The sequence below is a fragment of the Thamnophis sirtalis genome, unplaced genomic scaffold (genome assembly GCF_051295495.1).
Source record: "Thamnophis sirtalis isolate CommonGarterSnake01/CBP01778 unplaced genomic scaffold, rThaSir2_p1.2 scaffold_1, whole genome shotgun sequence".
NCBI classification, from domain to species: Eukaryota; Metazoa; Chordata; class Lepidosauria; order Squamata; family Natricidae; genus Thamnophis; species Thamnophis sirtalis.
The window spans coordinates 169,161,716-169,179,007 of NW_028261381.1; the positions used below are offsets into that span (position 1 = coordinate 169,161,716).

Sequence of the window (17,292 nt, forward strand, 5' to 3'; positions counted from 1 at the left end):
GCGCGTACCTGACGTCATCACAGCGCGACGAAAACATCACGCTGTGAGCGGTAAAGTTAAAATTAACGCGAAAACTTTACCCTAACCCCCCCCAAACCTAACCCTAAACCTAACCCTAACCCTAACCCTTAACCTAACCCTTAACCTAACCCTAAACCTAACCCTAAAGCTTAATGTAACCCTAAACCTAAACCTAACCCTTAACCTAACCCTAACCCTTAACCCTAAACCTAACCCTTACCTTTATGTGAATCGGCTTGCTTTAAAAGCACTTTTTAAAGCGCCCTTTTTTCTCCGCGGTGGTATTTGTCGCGCTGCTGATGACGTCAGGTACGCGCTTTAATTGGGCGCGCTTTAGTGGACCGCGGTTTTGTCGTGCCACGTTTTCATCTAAATCCGGCCCTGCTAGCACTGATGATGTTACCGTACCTAGTTGGGTAAAGAAATGTCTAGAAGCAAACAACTAAGCACAGAGGATACCAAGAGCTCCACCACTAGCTCAGTGGTCAGTGGTTCTCAAAGCCCTGAGGGGCTGTGGTGTCATCACAGGGGGTCCACAAAAGCTTGAAGAAATATTATGATTTGATTCCGTGGCCATGGTCCGTGGTCACAAAAGATATTTAAAGGGGGTCCGTGGTAAAGAAAAGGTTGAGAGGCACTGCTTTGGGTTATAGAAATTGGCATAACCACCGGACAGCAGCAAAGAGTTGGGTTGATTTAGCAAGGGTGATCAAAATTTTGTGGTGAAAGCAACCTGCAGCTCTCCAGATGTTGGGTCACACTAGTTGGGATAGCTGGGGATTGTCATTCAGCAACAAAGGTGACTGCACCAAAAGGTGAGGGGAAACCACCTTCATAAGGCAAAATGAGGAGTGGGGAAGAGCCGAGGACCATCACAGGGCATTAAAAGGAGGAAAAATCTTTCTATAGAGCAACTATGGGGTGGAAAGAAAAACCCAGACTCCCAAGTCACTTTTAAGATGTGATGGACTACACCTCCCATCATCACCAGCCTGACGGATCCCTACACAGGCAAATCTGGACTTCATCACACATTGACAGATGGACACAGAAGGAGAAGAATGTGGAACCATGAAGCTGGGGAAGATGATCCAGCCTAACCCAGGATTACACTGCCCACGTTCACACAACCTAAGTAACCAGGTCAGTCATCATGCATTTGCACAGCAGAATAGAAATAGAATAAGAAATAGATTAGACTAGACTACGGAATAGAATAGAATAAGAAATAGAATAGAATAAGAAGTAGAATTGAATAGAATAAGAAATAGAATTGAACAGAATAAGGAATAGAATAGAATAAGGAATAGAATAGAAATAGAATAGAATAAAATAAGAAATAGCTTAGACTAGACTAAGGAATAGAATAGAATAAGGAATAGAATAGAATAGAATAAGGAATAGAATAGAATAAGGAATAGAACAGAATAAGGAATAGAATAGAATAAGGAATAGAACAGAATAGGGAATAGAATAGAATAAGAAATAGAATTGAACAGAATAAGGAATAGAATAAAGGAATAGAATAGAAATAGAATAGAATAAAATAAGAAATAGATTAGACTAGACTAAGGAATAGACTAGACTAAGGAATAGAATAGAATAGAATAAGGAATAGAATAAGGAATAGACTAGAATAAGGAATAGACTAGAATAGAATAAGAAATAGAATTGAACAGAATAAGGAATAGAATAGAATATAGAATAGACTAGAATAGAATAAGAAATAGAATTGAACAGAATAAGGAATAGAATAGAATAGAATAGAATAAGAAATAGAATTGAATAGAATTTAGCTTTAATTATGCTGGGCTGTATCCTAGTTCAGCCTGGCGTGCACAGCCAGCAGGTGGGTAAACGGTTCCTTACCCTGTGCAAAGGTAGAAAACGGGCTAATGAGGTAACCTGGTTAATTAAACCTGGCGTGCCATTACAGTACATTGGGGTACCCCCCACCCCACCCCAACACACACACACACACACTCCGACAGCCTCCTGGCAAGAGCCCCGCCCAGTTTCCAGAGGTGGGTCAGAAACCCGAGAAGCGCAATCAAAATAAAAATGCAAAACAGCTGCGGGGCGGGAGAAAGAGGGCACCGCGTCGTCCTCTGGGCAGCGAGAAGCTACGCAGGGCGCTCCGTCGTGGGGGGGGGAGGAGCGGGGTCCCGTGTGGGGCAGAGCTGGGGGGGGGGAAGGAGAAGGTGTGCCCCCTCCCCCCCTCCCCAAGGAGGTGGGACTAGAGACGGTTGCGGGGGGGGAGGGGAGGCAGGAGGGGATTCGTCCTTCCTCCGGTCCTCACCTGCTGTGACTGCTGCCGCTCGGCGTGGACGGTCGCTCGGCGAAGGTTTCGGCCCCGCCGGGCTCCGCCATGTTCCCGCCGCCTTCCGCTTGCTTGGAGGCCGCCCCAGCCGGGACTCGGCCGAAGTGGGACGCCGGGAAGGGGAAGGGCAGGGCCGGACAGGGCGCGGGAGAGACGGACCCAGAGGGCGCTCGGCGCGTCCCCAAAGCGCAGGGCGCGCGAGCGTCCGGAGAAGAGAAGCTTCCCGCGCGCGCAAAAGCAATAAAGCGGGGACACCCCTTGGAAAGCGGGGGTGGGGGGGATAGGAGGCTCCCTCTATATTCCAAGAAAGAAAGAATAAAGCGGGAGGAAATGGTTTATTATTATTATTGTTATTATTTTGAAGCGGCGTGAAGATAACGCGTCCCGGGGCGAGAGGGCGCCAAGGGGGGGCCTCGGTTGCGCTTTCTGCAGCCGCCTCGGAAGTTGCAGCGCTGCGCCTCACCGGGGGGGCTCCTTGAGCCGCTGGGTAGGCGTAGACCCCGCTCCCCTCCCCGGCTGCGTTCACACGGCGCCAGCTTTGGTTGGGTTTGCACAATCCTGGCAAGCGCATTGGTGGATTCGACCCGGAGAAGCCACTTTGGGCTTAAAGGTAAAGGTTCCCCTCGCACATATGTGCTAGTATCCTTCCCCGACTCGTTTCTAACGCCGAACGTCTGAAGACGTCTCCATGGTTACCTGGCCGGCATCTGTGTGCATTCATAAATGTATATATGGGTGATGGTATGGACAGGTAGAGAGAGACATGATATAACTGTGGCATAGATAAACAGCTTAAACATCTCTTATTGAGATGACTCAAGGCGCTCAAACGTTGTTACCTTCCCACCAAAGGTGGTCCTATTCTTCTACTTGGAATTTTTTACATGCTTTCAAACTGCTAGGTTGGCAGAAGTTGGGACAAGTGACGGGAGCTCGCTCTGTTACACCGCACTAGGGATTCGAACTCCCGACCTTTCTGATCAACAAGCTCAGAGTCTGAGCCGCTGAGCCACCAATAAGTGGTAGTCCTTGGCTTATAACCACAATTGAAACCAGAATTTCCATTGCTGGGCAAAGCAGTTGTTAAGTGGATTGCATCTGATTTTACAGTCTTTTCTGCCATGGTTATTAAGTGAATCACTCCGTCGTGAGACTTATATATAGTTCACAGTGCTTTACTCTTAAATGATTTACAGAGTTGCCCCCAACCATCTGGGTCCTCATTTTAACAACCTCAGAAGGATGGAAAGCTGTCAACCTTGAGCCAGTCAGAATTGAACTGCCGGCAGGGAACTGAATTAGCCTGCAATACTGCATTTTGACCACTGCACCACCATAACTTATCTGCAGGTCTACCCTCTTACATCTACCCATTTTATCATGAGGGATATAATACAGATCTCGTCTGTTAAGGAGGTTCCATTGGATCTTACCAGGGGTGGGTTCCTGCCAGTTCTAACCTCTTCTATAGAAGAGGTTCCACAAATCTACAGTGCCGTTTAGAACCGGTTCCAGCTCCCTCCTGCCGCCCATCCGCACATCATCAACGTGAAGAGCGAGAGGAGGAATTCTGGGAGTTGAAGTCCACAAGTCTTAAAGCTGTCAAGTTTGAACACCCCTGGGGGTTTTTTTCTCTAAAGGGTTGGGGGTGCAAAGATCTTGTAACTTGACAGCTTTAAGACTTGTGTGCTTCAAATGCCAGAGTGTCTGAGGTAACATTTTGGTTGCTAAGCAAGAGTGTTAAGTGAGTTTCACCACATTTTACAAGTTGGCCACGCCCACCCAGTCGCATGGTTGGCAAGCCACGCCCACAAAGCAGGCCACACCTACAGAAGAGGTTCTAAAAAAAATTGAAACCCACCACTGGATCATACCCTTAAGACTTTTTCCGCTGTGAGTCCCACCCTCTAGAATAGACATGGGTATTACTCTTTGGCTGTGCTTATCTGTCATTGAACCTATAAACTTATGGATTATAAAGAGATTGGTTGGCAATTGGCATGTACTGCCCTCACCCAAAACCAAAACCAGCCATATTATTGTTTTATTTACTATACCAAGCCAGGCAAAGCAGCAAACCGATCGGTGAATGGAGGCTGGACCTGGGACTTTCCAATGCTGTTAGTCTTCTACTCATCAATAACTGAACTACAAGTTGCTTCTTAATCGTAATTCCGTGCGCTGCTCTGATACAATAATCAAAGCATTGCTCCTTTTGCAATGCTCTTGTTATTTTGTTGAATCCTGTCCTGTGTGGGTTTGTGGTCTGATCATTACACAAACCAGAAGCTTGTGAGCTAATCATATTCTTCCCACAGATGGCAAGCTCTGATGAAACATAAACATGTGCCAATGATGCTACAATGGGCTGTGGAATGCAGCGGGCAGTTTTCAAGCCAGCATAACTCCCAACACAGTTCTGCTAGCCAAATGAGAGAAGAGGGCTACAGGTAGTCCTCAACCGTGACCCGTCAAAAGCGCGGACGGCAAAAGCGCGATCGACAAAATCGCGCCTTTGACGTCATCACAGCGCGACGAAAAAGATCGAAAAATTCAAATAAAAATTAATAAAAATTAAATTAAAGCAAGCCGATTCACATAAAGGTAAGGGTTAGGGTTAGGGTTAGGGTTAGGTTAAGGGTTAGGGTTAGCTTTAGAGCGTTAGCGTTAGCGTTAGGTTAAGGGTTAGCGTTAGGTTTTTCGTTACTTTAACGGTTAGGTTTAGGGTTAGGTTTAGGGTTAGGTTAAGAGTTAGGTTTAGGGTTAGGTTTGGGGGGCTTAGGGTAAGGTTTTCGCTTTATTTTTACATTTTTCGAACTTTTTCGTCGCGCTGTGATGACGTCACAGCGCGATTTTGTCGAGCGCGATTTTGTCCGACGCGCTTTTGTGGTGGAACCGTCCTCAACGTACAACTGTTTGTTTAGTGACCATTGAAAGTGACGAGCACTGGGGAAAAAAATGACTTAGGACTATTTTTTCACACTTCATGGCCATTGCGGCATCCCCTGGTCGCATGGTCAAAAGTCAGATGCTCAGCAATTGGCATGTACTTATGACGGTTTGTATGTATTTATGAGAAGGACGTGGTGGCTCAGTGGCTAAGACACTTAGCTTGTCGATCAGAAAGGTTGGCAGTTTGAATCCCTAGCGCCGTGTAACAGAGTGAGCTCCCGTTACTTGTCCCAGCTTCTGCCACCCTAGCAGTTATGAAAGCACGTAAAAAATGCAAGTAGAAAAATAGGGAACCACCTTTGGTGGGAAGGTAACAGCGTTCCATGCGCCTTCAGCCGGCCACATGACCACAGAGACGTCTTCCAACAGCGCTCGCTCTTCGGCTTTGAAATGGAGATGAGCACCACCCCCTAGAGTCAGGAACAACTAGCACATATGTGCCAGGGGAACCTTTACCTTTATATATTTATGATTCAATGCATGACAGAAGGAATGGGGCTTAGATCACTAGTTCATGCCCATCATCTTGCAGATCTTGGGGAAAAAAACCACGTTCCTGAAACCTTAATTTGCATAAATATGTATTCCAGGCTGGCTTTATCTAGGTCTCAGCCTTATGAATAATAGAAAAATAAAAGCACAGAGTTGGAAGAAACTCAGAATCATCCAGTCCAAGTTCCTAAATGATTCAAGATCTGCTGAAGCATTTCAGACATAGGTTCTCTTCAAAAACCTGCAATGAAGCAAGGCACACTGCTTTGCGAGGCAGCCTATTTTACTGGTGGTTATGTATACTTCTTCCCAGTATCCACCCTTAATCTGTTTCCATGTCTGCTAATATCTAGCTTCATCATCATCTTTTAACCGCATAATCCCTTGTGGGGTGAAGTCTGGGCAACTGAATGGAGCCAAGTGTTTACTGGCCAGATGCCCTTCCCGTCATCGGTGCGGAGTTTTGTTCAGATATATACCCATTGGGCCCAGAGAGAGAAATACCTACCTAAGATCGAACTCACACTCCTGATTGTGAGGCAAGAGCTCCCCCTCTAGGCCACTTTGCACCACCTATATAATATCTAGCTTGACGATGGATTTAATTATGTACATCAAGTCAGCAACAACTCATATTAATGGGCCCTCTACAGCAGTGGTCCACACAACATTTCCAACACGGCAGCCTGGTGCTGGTGTGTGTGTGTACATTTAAGTAGTAGTCACACCTGTACGCACACAGCTCAATTTTGCAAGCGGTGTGTGCACTTGCACCCTCCACTTGCACAAGTGGAGCTGTGTGCATGAGCACAAGTACCCTGCATTCGCGTGAATGGAGCTTCGCATGCATGCTTGTCCATTTCTCCTGTGACCCAAATTCAAGTAGGCCTCAGCCCCCGGGGGTTGGAGACCCCTGCTCAGCTTGACCCTGCAATCTTTCCAGGATGCATCTATTGCTACTGTAATGAAGAACCTGAATGCTCCTATCTACTAATATCTAATCATTTGTCTCAAGTGGTATAAGGTTTCCTGCCTGAGCAGAGGGTTGGACTAGAAGACCTCCAAGGCTCCTTCCAACTCTGTTATTCTATTCTATTCAATAATGGGGAACCTTTTAAGACATGTGGACTTCAACTCCCAGAATCCCCCAGCCAGCATGGCTGGCTGGGGAATTCTGGGAGTTAAAGTCCACACGTCTTAAGCGTCTCCCAAGGTTGAGAAACAGTGATTTTAATATGAACCCACCGCAGTTCAACCATCAACATTTTTGATGAGGTCTTGCTCAAGTGAAGGATATTATTCATTCATTATGTCTTCCATTGCCCCATGCACAATGAGATTAAAGCCAAATGATTTATGCTCGGTGGACTCCCAAGAGTTGAACTAGCTCCATGCAAATGTTGTTTCCAAGTGTTAGCAACCGTTGCCGTGTTTGCTCTTCTGATATGTAAAGTTAGAAAGAAATGCTAAAGTTCTTAGTTATAGGTCTGGCTTTGTCTTATTTTAACCTTCATACACTTTGTTGTTAGCTGCGAAGTTGTGTCCGACCCCATCGTGACCTCATGGACAACGTTCCTCCAGGCCTTCCTGTCCTCTACCATCCTCTGGAGTCCATTTAAGCTCATGCTGACTGCTTTGGTGACTCCATCCAGCCACCTCATTCTCTGTCGTCCCCTTCTTCTTCTTTTGCCCTCAAATCGTTCCCAGCATTAGGCTCTTCCCCAGTGAGTCATATCCCTAGCATGCTTTAATTTTTTCACTTTACTCTTTTACTATTCTGCTGCATTGTATTTTAATGGCATACTATCGCTTATAAATTGTGGTCACAACAATAAATTTGCTAAGCTGATGGTTCTTCCCTTCCCTGGGTAGGTTAAGATCTTATTGCATACTAGACTAAATTTATAGACCACCCAGAATTGGGACGGAGTTGAGCAGCCTATAAATTTAAGTCTACGCTGAAGTGGTTTTTAATTTGTGTTTTGGAAATCCGATCCTTGCCTTTAGTATGTTTTGTGAACCAGTCAATCACATGGGTGCTTTTTTTAAAAAAAAATTCCCCCCAGTAATAAACATACATAATTTGTGGACATCGCATTGACCGTGTCAAATCTTTTTTAGACAACATTAACAATAATAATACAAAAAGTATGTGAAATTCTTATCGTCTTAACTTCAACAATATTTGTCTTATTTCTTATTCCTTTTACATTTCCATATTAATTCATTTAAACATAAATAACATTTCTTTCTGCCCTATATTTTTTATCCTTTTACTAGGTATTGTCCTTCAATATTATGGAAATCATTCATTATTCCACCAAAGCTTCAATGTTCCAAATGTGTGGGATTACTAATAACACCAGTTATTAAAAATATTCAATCCATCACCGGAGTACAATATATTTTAACATACTATTAATATTGTCCATTAGATAATTAGGAAAGAAGACCACAAGATTCCATGAGTAGAAATCAAGTGTACTTTTACTAATTATGAATGATCAAAGCGAAGTCTGATTATTTAGGCGCGAAAGCGATTGATATATAGAATAACCCATTCCCCACCCCGTGGCATCACAGTTACAGTCCAATCATAATTCTCCCAAGTGTCAGGTGTGAGATAACCCCCCCCCAATTACCATGCCCTCCCTCCCCGTTTCATGGCAGCCGAAGCAACAGCAAAGCAGAGGCTGACAAATATTAATATAGGGCCGCGGTGGATCAATGGCTAAGATGCTGAGCTTGTTGATCAGAAAGGTCGGCAGTTCGGTGGTTCGAATCCCTGGCGCCGTATAACAGAATGTGCTCCCGTTACTTGTCCCAGTTTCTGCCAACCTAGCAGTTTGAAAGCACATAAAAACTGCAAGTAGAAAAATAGGAACCACTTTTGGTGGGAAGGTAACAGTGTTCCGTGCGCTTTCGGCGTTTAGTCGTACCGAACACATGACCACGGAGACTTCTTCGGACAGCGCTGGCTCTTCAGCTTTGAAACAGAGATGAGTAACGCCCCCTAGAGTCAGGAACGACTAGCGCATATGTGCAAGGGAACCTTTACTTTTATTAATATTAATATTACAGTTATATTATCTATTCTTAGATTACCATCAACTAATCTGCATTTAGTGGGATTACGGTATTTTCCCATTTTATTAACATATTTTCTCACAGATGCTCAATAGTCCTTATTTATTTTGAATCACCTGAATGGGCTCCATTTCAGCAGTGACGGGCACACCTGAAGCAGCAGCCTGAAGACAGATCAACTGCAGAAAATCTCTCTCGGTGGTTGCTAAGAGTCGACGCTGACCTGAGGATGCATTAATCACTGTTTTATTAGTCATCTGGACAGGTGATTCCCGAGAGTTTGCAACTGTACGGCCACATAAGCAGGTTTTCTTACATACGTAGTAATTTCTTCTCGCAGCTTCTGTTGCAAGCACAAAATGCCTCCCCCAGCCCCGCACCCCTTCACAAACACACCCTCCTGTTTATTCATCACATACAAATATGGGACGGGATGTTCCGGGCTGGTCTTCCAATGTGCAGGTGTCAAAGGGACTCTAAAAACAAGGCAGTCACACGAATGCTCACCTGACAGCCAACAAATGCCAGGAAAGGGGGAGGAGGGGAAGAGGGGGAGATCTCCCTCATTTACTTTGTTTTGTTGGTCCCCATCTCTGATGGTGTTTGGATGACACAGTTGGTGCTGCTGCTGTGTGCGTGGGTGGTGCTTTGGCTGGGCTGAAGCTAACACAGGCTCACCTATTGGAACAGGGTTTTCTCTGTGGGTCGTTGCCAAGAGAGTGTCAGTGTGACCTACAGGTAATCCCTGACTCACAGCCATTCATGTAGTGACTTAGAAACACTAAGATGATCAAAGACCTGGAATGAAGGAGAAAGTTCCTAACAGTGAGGACAATTAACCAGTGGAACAGAAGTTGCCTTCAGAAGTCGTAGGGGTTTCATCACTGGCGGTTTCTAAGAAGAGTCTAGATCCAGGTTGGCGAACCTATGGCATGCGTGCCACAGGTGGCACGCATAGCCATATTTGCTGGCATGGCAGCCCTCAGTAGCTCTCAGCTCCGGCGCGCATGCATGTGCCGGCCACTTGATTTTTCGCCTCCCAGTTAGGCCATTGGAGGCCATTTTTGCCCTCCCCAGGTTTCAAGAACGCCTGGGGAGAGCAAAATCCCCCCCCGCAGGGATCCCTTGCACATGCGCAGGTGGGGTCCTTCACGCATGCGCAGGTGGGGGTCCCTCACGCATCGCAGGTGGGGGTCCCTCACGCATCGCAGGTGGGGGTCTCTCACGCATCGCAGGTGGGGGTCCCTCACGCATGCGCAGGTGGGGGTCCCTCACACATGTGCAGGTGGAGTGTCCCTCACACATGCTCAGTTGGGGGTCGCTCACACATGCGCAGGTGGGGGTCCCTCACTCATGCTCAGTTGGGGGTCCCTCACACATGCTCAGGTGGGGGTCCCTCACACATCCACAGGTGGGGGTCCCTCAGACATCCGCAGGTGGGGGTCCCTCACACATCCGCAGGTGGGGGTACCTCACGCGCACACAGTTTTGGCACACCTTTAGAAAAGGGTTACCCATTACTGGTCTAGATAGTCACTTATCTGAAATAGCATAGGTCCAGGATAGCACATGTGCTACAGGAGGCGCACAGAACCTCTTTCCCACCAAGTGAGCTGTCACCCCAGCTCAGTCCCACCACCCATGCACGTGCGCCTCCCGCCGGCCAACTGGTTTTGGGATCTCTGTCACGCATGCATAGGGAGAGGTCCACATATGGGGGGGGTCACACATGCACACGGGGGCAGGAGGGTCACATGCATGTGCAGGGGGGTCATGCATCTATGCGCGGGAGGGTGGGGCATGCACGTGGGGGAGTCACCCGTGCGTTGCATTATGGGCCCACGCACGCACTTTTAGCACACAACAACAAAAAGGTTAGCCATCACTGGTATAGGTTCTCCTGCTTGAGCAGGGGGCTGGACTAGAAGACCTCCAAAGTCCCTTCCAGCTTTATTTTATACCATTCTAAGTGAAATGGCACTGAAAAAAGTGACTTATGGCTGATCCTTACACGTACATCTATTGCAGTATTCCCACGGTCAGTGTTCAGAATTTGGACACTTGGCAATCAGGGTGTCTTAGTAATAGTTGAAGCATCCTGGAGTCATGTGGTTGCCGTTTGTGACCTTTCCGTCCGGCTCCCAACAAAAAAAGTCAGTGGGGGAAGCTGGATTTGCTTAACGACCACACGATTCACTAACAACTGCAGTTATTTGCTTAACAGCCATGGCAATGGTGCCTGTGCTCCTGAACAAAAGGCAGGATGTCAATCAAAAGAATGTCAACAAAATCTTATGCAAATGTTTGTCGCTGGAAGAATTTACGGCGCCAGATTTAAGCTTGGAAATTGTAGGCTGTTAGGTAAATAATTTATCACTTGAAATATGAGAGATCATTTTTAACCCAGCAACCCAAAACATAACCTACAGGTAGTCCTCAACTTACAACAGCTCATTTAGTGTTTAAAGTTGCAATGGCACTGACAAAAGTGATTTATGACCATTTTTCACATGACTATTGCAGCATACCCATGGTCATATGATCAAAATTCAGATGCTTGGCAAATTCAGGGTTGTATTTATGACGTTTGGCGCATCCCAGGTAACACACCTGCAACTCTGACATCAGCATCATGTGGTTTGCAACCTTCCAGCCAGTTTCCAACAAGCAAAGTCTATGGGAAAAGCCACATTTTCTTAACAACCGCACAATTGACTCAACATCTGCAGTGATTCACTTAACAACTATGGCAAAAAAGATCAAAAAATGGATGTGACTCACTTAAAGAGCCGATGCGGTGATTAGAATGCAGTATGGCAGGCTAATTCTGCCCATTGCCAGCAATTCAATCCTGACCGGCCCAAGGTTGACTCAGCCTTCCATCCTTCTGAGGTCAGTCACATGAGAAGGGCCCAGATTGTTGGCCTGCAGCCATCTTTTCTTTTGGGTCTTTGGCCTGCCACTGACTTTATAAATCACTTAGAGAGAGGGTCTATAAAGCACTGTGAAGCAGTGTATAAGTGCTATTGCTATTGTTATTGTTATTCCTTCTTTCCTTCCCTCTGCTCACTGCCAGCAGTTCAATTCTAACTGGCTCAAGGTTGACACAGTCTTCTATCTTTCCAAGGTCGGTAAAATGAGGTCCCAGATTGTTGGAGGCAATTATGTTGACTCTGTAAACTACTTAGAGAGGGCTGTAAAGCATTGTGAAGCGGTATCAGTGGTGGGTTTCAAAATTTTTTTGAACCTACTCTGTGGGTGTGGCCTCCTTTGTGGGAGTGGCTTGCCAGCCATGTGTCCTGGTAGTGGTGGCTTGCCGGCCATGTGTTCTCTCTCTCTCTTTTTCTTTCCTTCCTTTTCTCTCTCTGTCCCTTTTTTCTTTTTTTCTTTCATCTCTCTCTCACTTTTTCTTTCTTTTTCTTTCTTCCTTTCTTTCTCACTCTGTGTGAGTCTGTCTGTGTATGTGTGTGTATGTGTGTGTGTGTGGCTCTTTGCCTCTCTCTCCCTCCCTCCCTCTGTGTCTCTATGTGATTCTCTCTCTGTGTCTGTCTGTCTGTCTGTCTGTCTGTCTCTCTCTCTGTATCTCTCTCCTCCAGTGGTGGGTTTCAAAAAGTTTTGGAACCTCTTCTGTAGGTGTGGCCTGCTTTCCGGGTCCACTGGTGGAACCTCTTCTAACCGGTTCGGGAGATTTGACGAACCGGTTCTACCGAATAGGTGCAAACTGGTAGGAACCCACCTCTGAGCGGTATATAAGTCTAAGTGGTCTTGCTCTTAATAACTGCCTTGTTTAGCCATGGAAATTCTGCTCCTGATTGTGGTCATAAATGTGGGTCCAAATTACCTCAAGGAAATGCTTAGACTAGGGAATCCGATACCTGGTTCAGTTCTCCATTCGAGACATTAATCATCTATGTCTGCTACACAACCACAAATTAGCCAACCTGTCAGCCCTTTGAGGCAAACCAGGTCACCAAGCAGACCACAAGAAATGCTAACAGTCTACTGAGTTGGCATAGGCTGTAATAACATCTTGAAAACCCAACAGCGTTTCTGTTTTAGAAAGTTAAGGACGGTGAACTTGAGTTTCTTATTCACCCCTCCTGTCTTCCAGGGAAAGCTGATGTTTTTGTAACGGCTGCTTCGCTGTGTTCTTCTCTCAAGGCCCTCTCTCTCTCTTGGCCCCTGTGGTAATATTTCTAATATTTGTGCAAATTGAGCCTCTGTTTGGATTAACAAGATACTCAGGTCTCCCAACTACCCAACCCTGTAGCAGTCAAAGCTAGCAGCGGTTTTCAACCTAGCCAAAATGTCATGTAAACCAAGAAAACTGAGCTTAATCACTCTTAAGTACATCACATAAACACAGCTAGAGTATGAACCTGGCCAACCATTTTTGTTGGCCCTGACCCAGCTGAGTGCAGGAAAAAAGCATTGTCTGGTGACTCTGTCATGAAGAGAAACGTTAATAAATCAAAAGAAATTGTGCTTTTTGAAAGTTGTTGTTGTTAGTTGCAAAGTCGTGTCCGATCCATCGCGACCCAATGGACAATGTTCTTCCAGGCCTTCCTGTCCTCTACCATCCTCTGGAGTCCATCTAAGCTCACGCTGGCTGCTTCGGGGACTCCATCCAGCCACCTCCTTCTCTGTCGTCCCCTTCTTCTTCTTTTGCCCTCCATCGTTCCCAGCATGAATTGAATTTATTTCATTTATATGCAATTGAATTGAATTGATTTCATTTATATGCCGTCCTTTTCCCCGAAGGGGACTCATGAGGCTCTTCTCCAGGGAGTCCTTCCTTCTCATTAGGTGGCCAAAGGATTTGAGTTTCCTCTTCAGGATCTGGCCTTCTTCTATGTTACTATCAGGGGTGGGTTCTGGCTTCTGCTACTGCCAATTTGCTCAGGGATGCGTTTTGTGTGTGTGCACACACTTGATGCGGGCATGCACAGTAGTAAAAAAAATTGCTTCTGCGCATGCTCAGAAGCCAAAAACAAGATGGCAGCACCACAGAACCAGTTTGGGGGTGTGGCAGACTGAGTTATTTTGGCTACTCAGCCGAACTGGTCTGAACTAGTAGGAACACACCTCTGGTTCCTATGGAGTATAGATCTTTACAACATCAGGCTTTCCTTTTACTACCAGATACATCCACAACTGAGCATCCTTTCGGCTTTGGCCCAGTCGCTTCACTCTTCCTGGTACTACTAGTACTGGCCCTCTGCTCTTTCCAAGTAGCATATTGGATATTTTTGAAAGTAGAAGGGTATTTTTTAAAAAAAAACAAACACAACCCTCTCTTTCCTCTACACATTAGTGTTTCTCCGTCTTGGCGACTTTTGAGTCCTGTGGACTTCAACTCCCAGAATTCCCCAGCCAGCTGTGCTGGTTGGGGGATTCTGGGAGTTGAAGTCCACATGACTCAAAGTTGCCAAGGTTGAGAAACACTGCTCTACACTTTTAAGATGGGCGGACTTCAACTCCCAGCATTCCTCAGCCAGCATGCTGCCTGGGGAATGTTGGGAGTTGAAGTTCACCCATCTTAAAAGTTGCCAAGGCTGAGACACACTGCTCTGGAGAATATTAATGTTTCTCCTCTGCAAGTCAGAGGCGCAGCATATTTCATATTTGTAATCTCTGATGCCTTTTTTAAAAAATTACTCATGTCACATTCCCTAAGTCTGAGGGTAAAAAGAATTGTCTGGCGCTTCCATTCAACTAGGCTAGTGATTCTCAACCTTGGCCAGTGTAAGATGTTATGAACTTCAACTCCCAGAATTCCTTGTGTTGGCTGGGGAATGCTAGGAGGTGAAGTCCACATATCTTAAAGTGGCTGGAGCACTAAGCTAGGCAGAAAGAGAGAGAGAGAGAGGGAGGGAGGGAGGGAGGGAGAGAGAGAGAGAGAGAGAGAGAGAGAGAGAGAGAGAGAGAGAGAGAGAGAGAGAGAGAATGAATGCAGAGCCCTTTTATCTTCTCTCCTGCAATATTTAGAAATTTCCCCTAGAAACTGGCTTTACCCAACATTCTCCCTTTTGCGCTAGTCTTCCGTTTTAATTTTCGTTCAGGTTTGGTTTTATTTTCAAATAAACACTTTGCAGAGATCAGATTTTATCTGAGAAGGGATGCTCTCTCCCACTGTCTTTATTATAACAGGATCAGGGATCAGTCATTGCAAAACAAGAAGGCAGCTGCCACTTCACAGGCACACAGAGGAAAGAACAGATTTTTAAAAGGGGTGGTATAATCCGAAATCAGAGACAGAATTCACTAAAACCTGTTGCCCAAACCAAGTGCTGCTGTGTGTTTCCAGCTCTTGCGAAATATTTTCATGTTTCTTTTCAAAACTCAAGGGCTTTCCTTCCTCCTTTCTCCCACAACTCCGTGGGGTCATATATTGTAGAGAAGTGCAAATGGAGCATTAAACCTCATTTGGCCCTTCTTCTGCCCAACAACCAGCTTCTTTGCTTCCTTCCTAGCTTCCCTTTATGGTATATTTGTATCTGGAATATTGTGTACAATTGTAGATGGGAAAATGAAATGATCAGGGGGTTTATATCAGAGGTGGGCTTCAAAATCCGGCGCTACCAATGGGCTCGCGCATGACGCTTCTGCACATGTGCAGAAGCATCTGGGTGGGTGGGCGGAGCCTCCCGCCGCCGCTACTAGCGGTTCGGCCGATTCTGGTTTCTATCCATTGCCTATAAGAACAAGACTAAACAGGGATTATTTAGTTTACCAATAAAGGAGAATATTTGAAGCTCAGGGTTGACACGAGCGGTCCTTGGTGCTCTCTGAGCTTGCTTGTTTTCTTATACAGACATTTCATTACCCAAACTAAACATCATCAGTGCTAGAAGGGAGCGGGGTCTTGCACTGATGACGTAACCTAGTTTGGTAATGAAACGTGTGAAGGAAAAAAAACAATCCCAGAAAACATCAAGGGCCCCGCATTCTTTAGCTTTCCATTTTTGACCAGTTGCAGCAACTTACTCTTAGGTGATCGTGATTTACTACCTTTTTTTTTTTTTGCCGATTTCTGTCAAAAAAATGCAATTGGGAAGCTGGATTCACTTAATGGCCATGTGATTTGCTTAACGACCTACAGTGATGTACACACGACTGCAGCAAAAATCGTCACAAAAGGAGGTGTAACTCGACTAATCACTGCAACGGCTTACAGTGGAAATTCCAGTCCCCAATTGTCATCCTTAGTCGGGGGCTGCCTGTACATTACATGGGCTTTAAATGGGAACTAAATACCGTATATACTCGAGTATAGGCTGACCCGAATATAAGCCGAGGCACCTAATTTTACCACAAAAAACTGGAAAAGTTATTGACTCGAGTATAAGCCTAGGGTGGGAAATGCAGCAGCTACCGGTAATGATGTCCCGTGCAGCCGCGGGAGCGATGTCCCGCCTCCTATGACACACGGCACAGTGATTCCTATCATTGGATCACTGTACCAGAGGAGGTGGGACATCGCTATGTGGCTGCTTGCCATAACAAGGAGGAGGTGGGACATCGTTGCAGAGCGGCAGGAGGGGAGGAAGGGGAATCGTAAGACAGCCCTGCATTACATTAGAACGTGAGGAGGGGGGATGGTGCGGTGCGCGCTACGCGGCAAACTGACACAGAGGGAGGGGAAACTCACAGGGGCACCGGGCCATTCACGAGTGTCACCCAACGGCATGGCCCCGCCCCTTTTTCTCCTCCATTTCGGGCAAATTTTTCACTGACTCGAGTATAAGCCGAGGCGGCTTTTTTCAGCCCAAAAAGTGGGCTGAAAAACTAGGCTTATACTTGAGTATATACAGTAAATCCAAACAAAACAAGCATATGTATTTATAAAACAATAAAAAGTGGGTTAAAAATAAACATCAAGGATTATCAATTTTCAAGACTCGGTGTTATCCCTGGAGGAAGCAGGCCTCCAAATATTTGGAATAACTCCATGTACAGAGAGTGGTATTCACATTTCCCCACTCGTGAGTACTGTAACCTTGGGGCATATCAGAATCAGTTGGGCTGCAGAGGATGTGAATAAAATCAAGATATAAATCTGGTTGGCTGCTATGAAAAAAAATGCTAATTAAGATGGTCCTTGGATTGATCCCTCAAGGCTAATCTTGTTCTCTATAAAAGCCTTTCCCCATTATAATTCCATGGAATTTTTAATGAGCCAATCCAAGGTTTTGCCGCCTACACAGCTCCAAGTTCAGAATGTTCACCTCTAATTAAGAAGAGGCATTATCACTTTTCCTTCACAGAAGATAGAATACATCTTCTAACACTCCACGATGCATAAATGGACCCTCTAAAAGACAAAGGAAGCATATCTTGTTCCCCCCGTTTCATTTCATATGTGTGAAAACATGTGTAAACTTATGCAAAGATGTGCAGAGTGCATCGGCTACAAAGGA

At 45.8% G+C, this 17,292-nt stretch overlaps 2 protein-coding genes and 1 long non-coding RNA gene across 5 annotated transcripts in view; 1 reads left to right on the forward strand and 2 right to left on the reverse strand.

The window, feature by feature from the left end:
• Positions 1 to 2,489, reverse strand: part of KLHL26 (kelch like family member 26) — a 36,529-nt gene extending 34,040 nt beyond the window's left edge. For all 3 annotated transcript variants that reach the window (XM_087703262.1, XM_087703260.1, XM_087703261.1), the window contains exon 1: positions 2,321 to 2,489. In XM_087703262.1, coding sequence (XP_087559388.1) covers positions 2,321 to 2,391 — 71 coding nt within the window. In that variant the 5' untranslated portion in view covers positions 2,392 to 2,489. The remainder of the gene's footprint in view (positions 1 to 2,320) is intronic.
• LOC148049834 (uncharacterized) lies at positions 835 to 9,189 on the forward strand. The gene is made up of 2 exons (XR_015695265.1): positions 835 to 1,156; positions 9,012 to 9,189. It is a non-coding gene; the product is annotated as an uncharacterized LOC148049834 (long non-coding RNA).
• The window catches only part of TMEM59L (transmembrane protein 59 like), a 59,057-nt gene continuing 50,778 nt past the window's right edge, over positions 9,014 to 17,292 (reverse strand). Inside the window, exon 10 of the mRNA XM_087703264.1 lies at positions 9,014 to 9,095. The gene's annotated coding sequence lies outside the window, so the exon portion shown is untranslated. The remainder of the gene's footprint in view (positions 9,096 to 17,292) is intronic.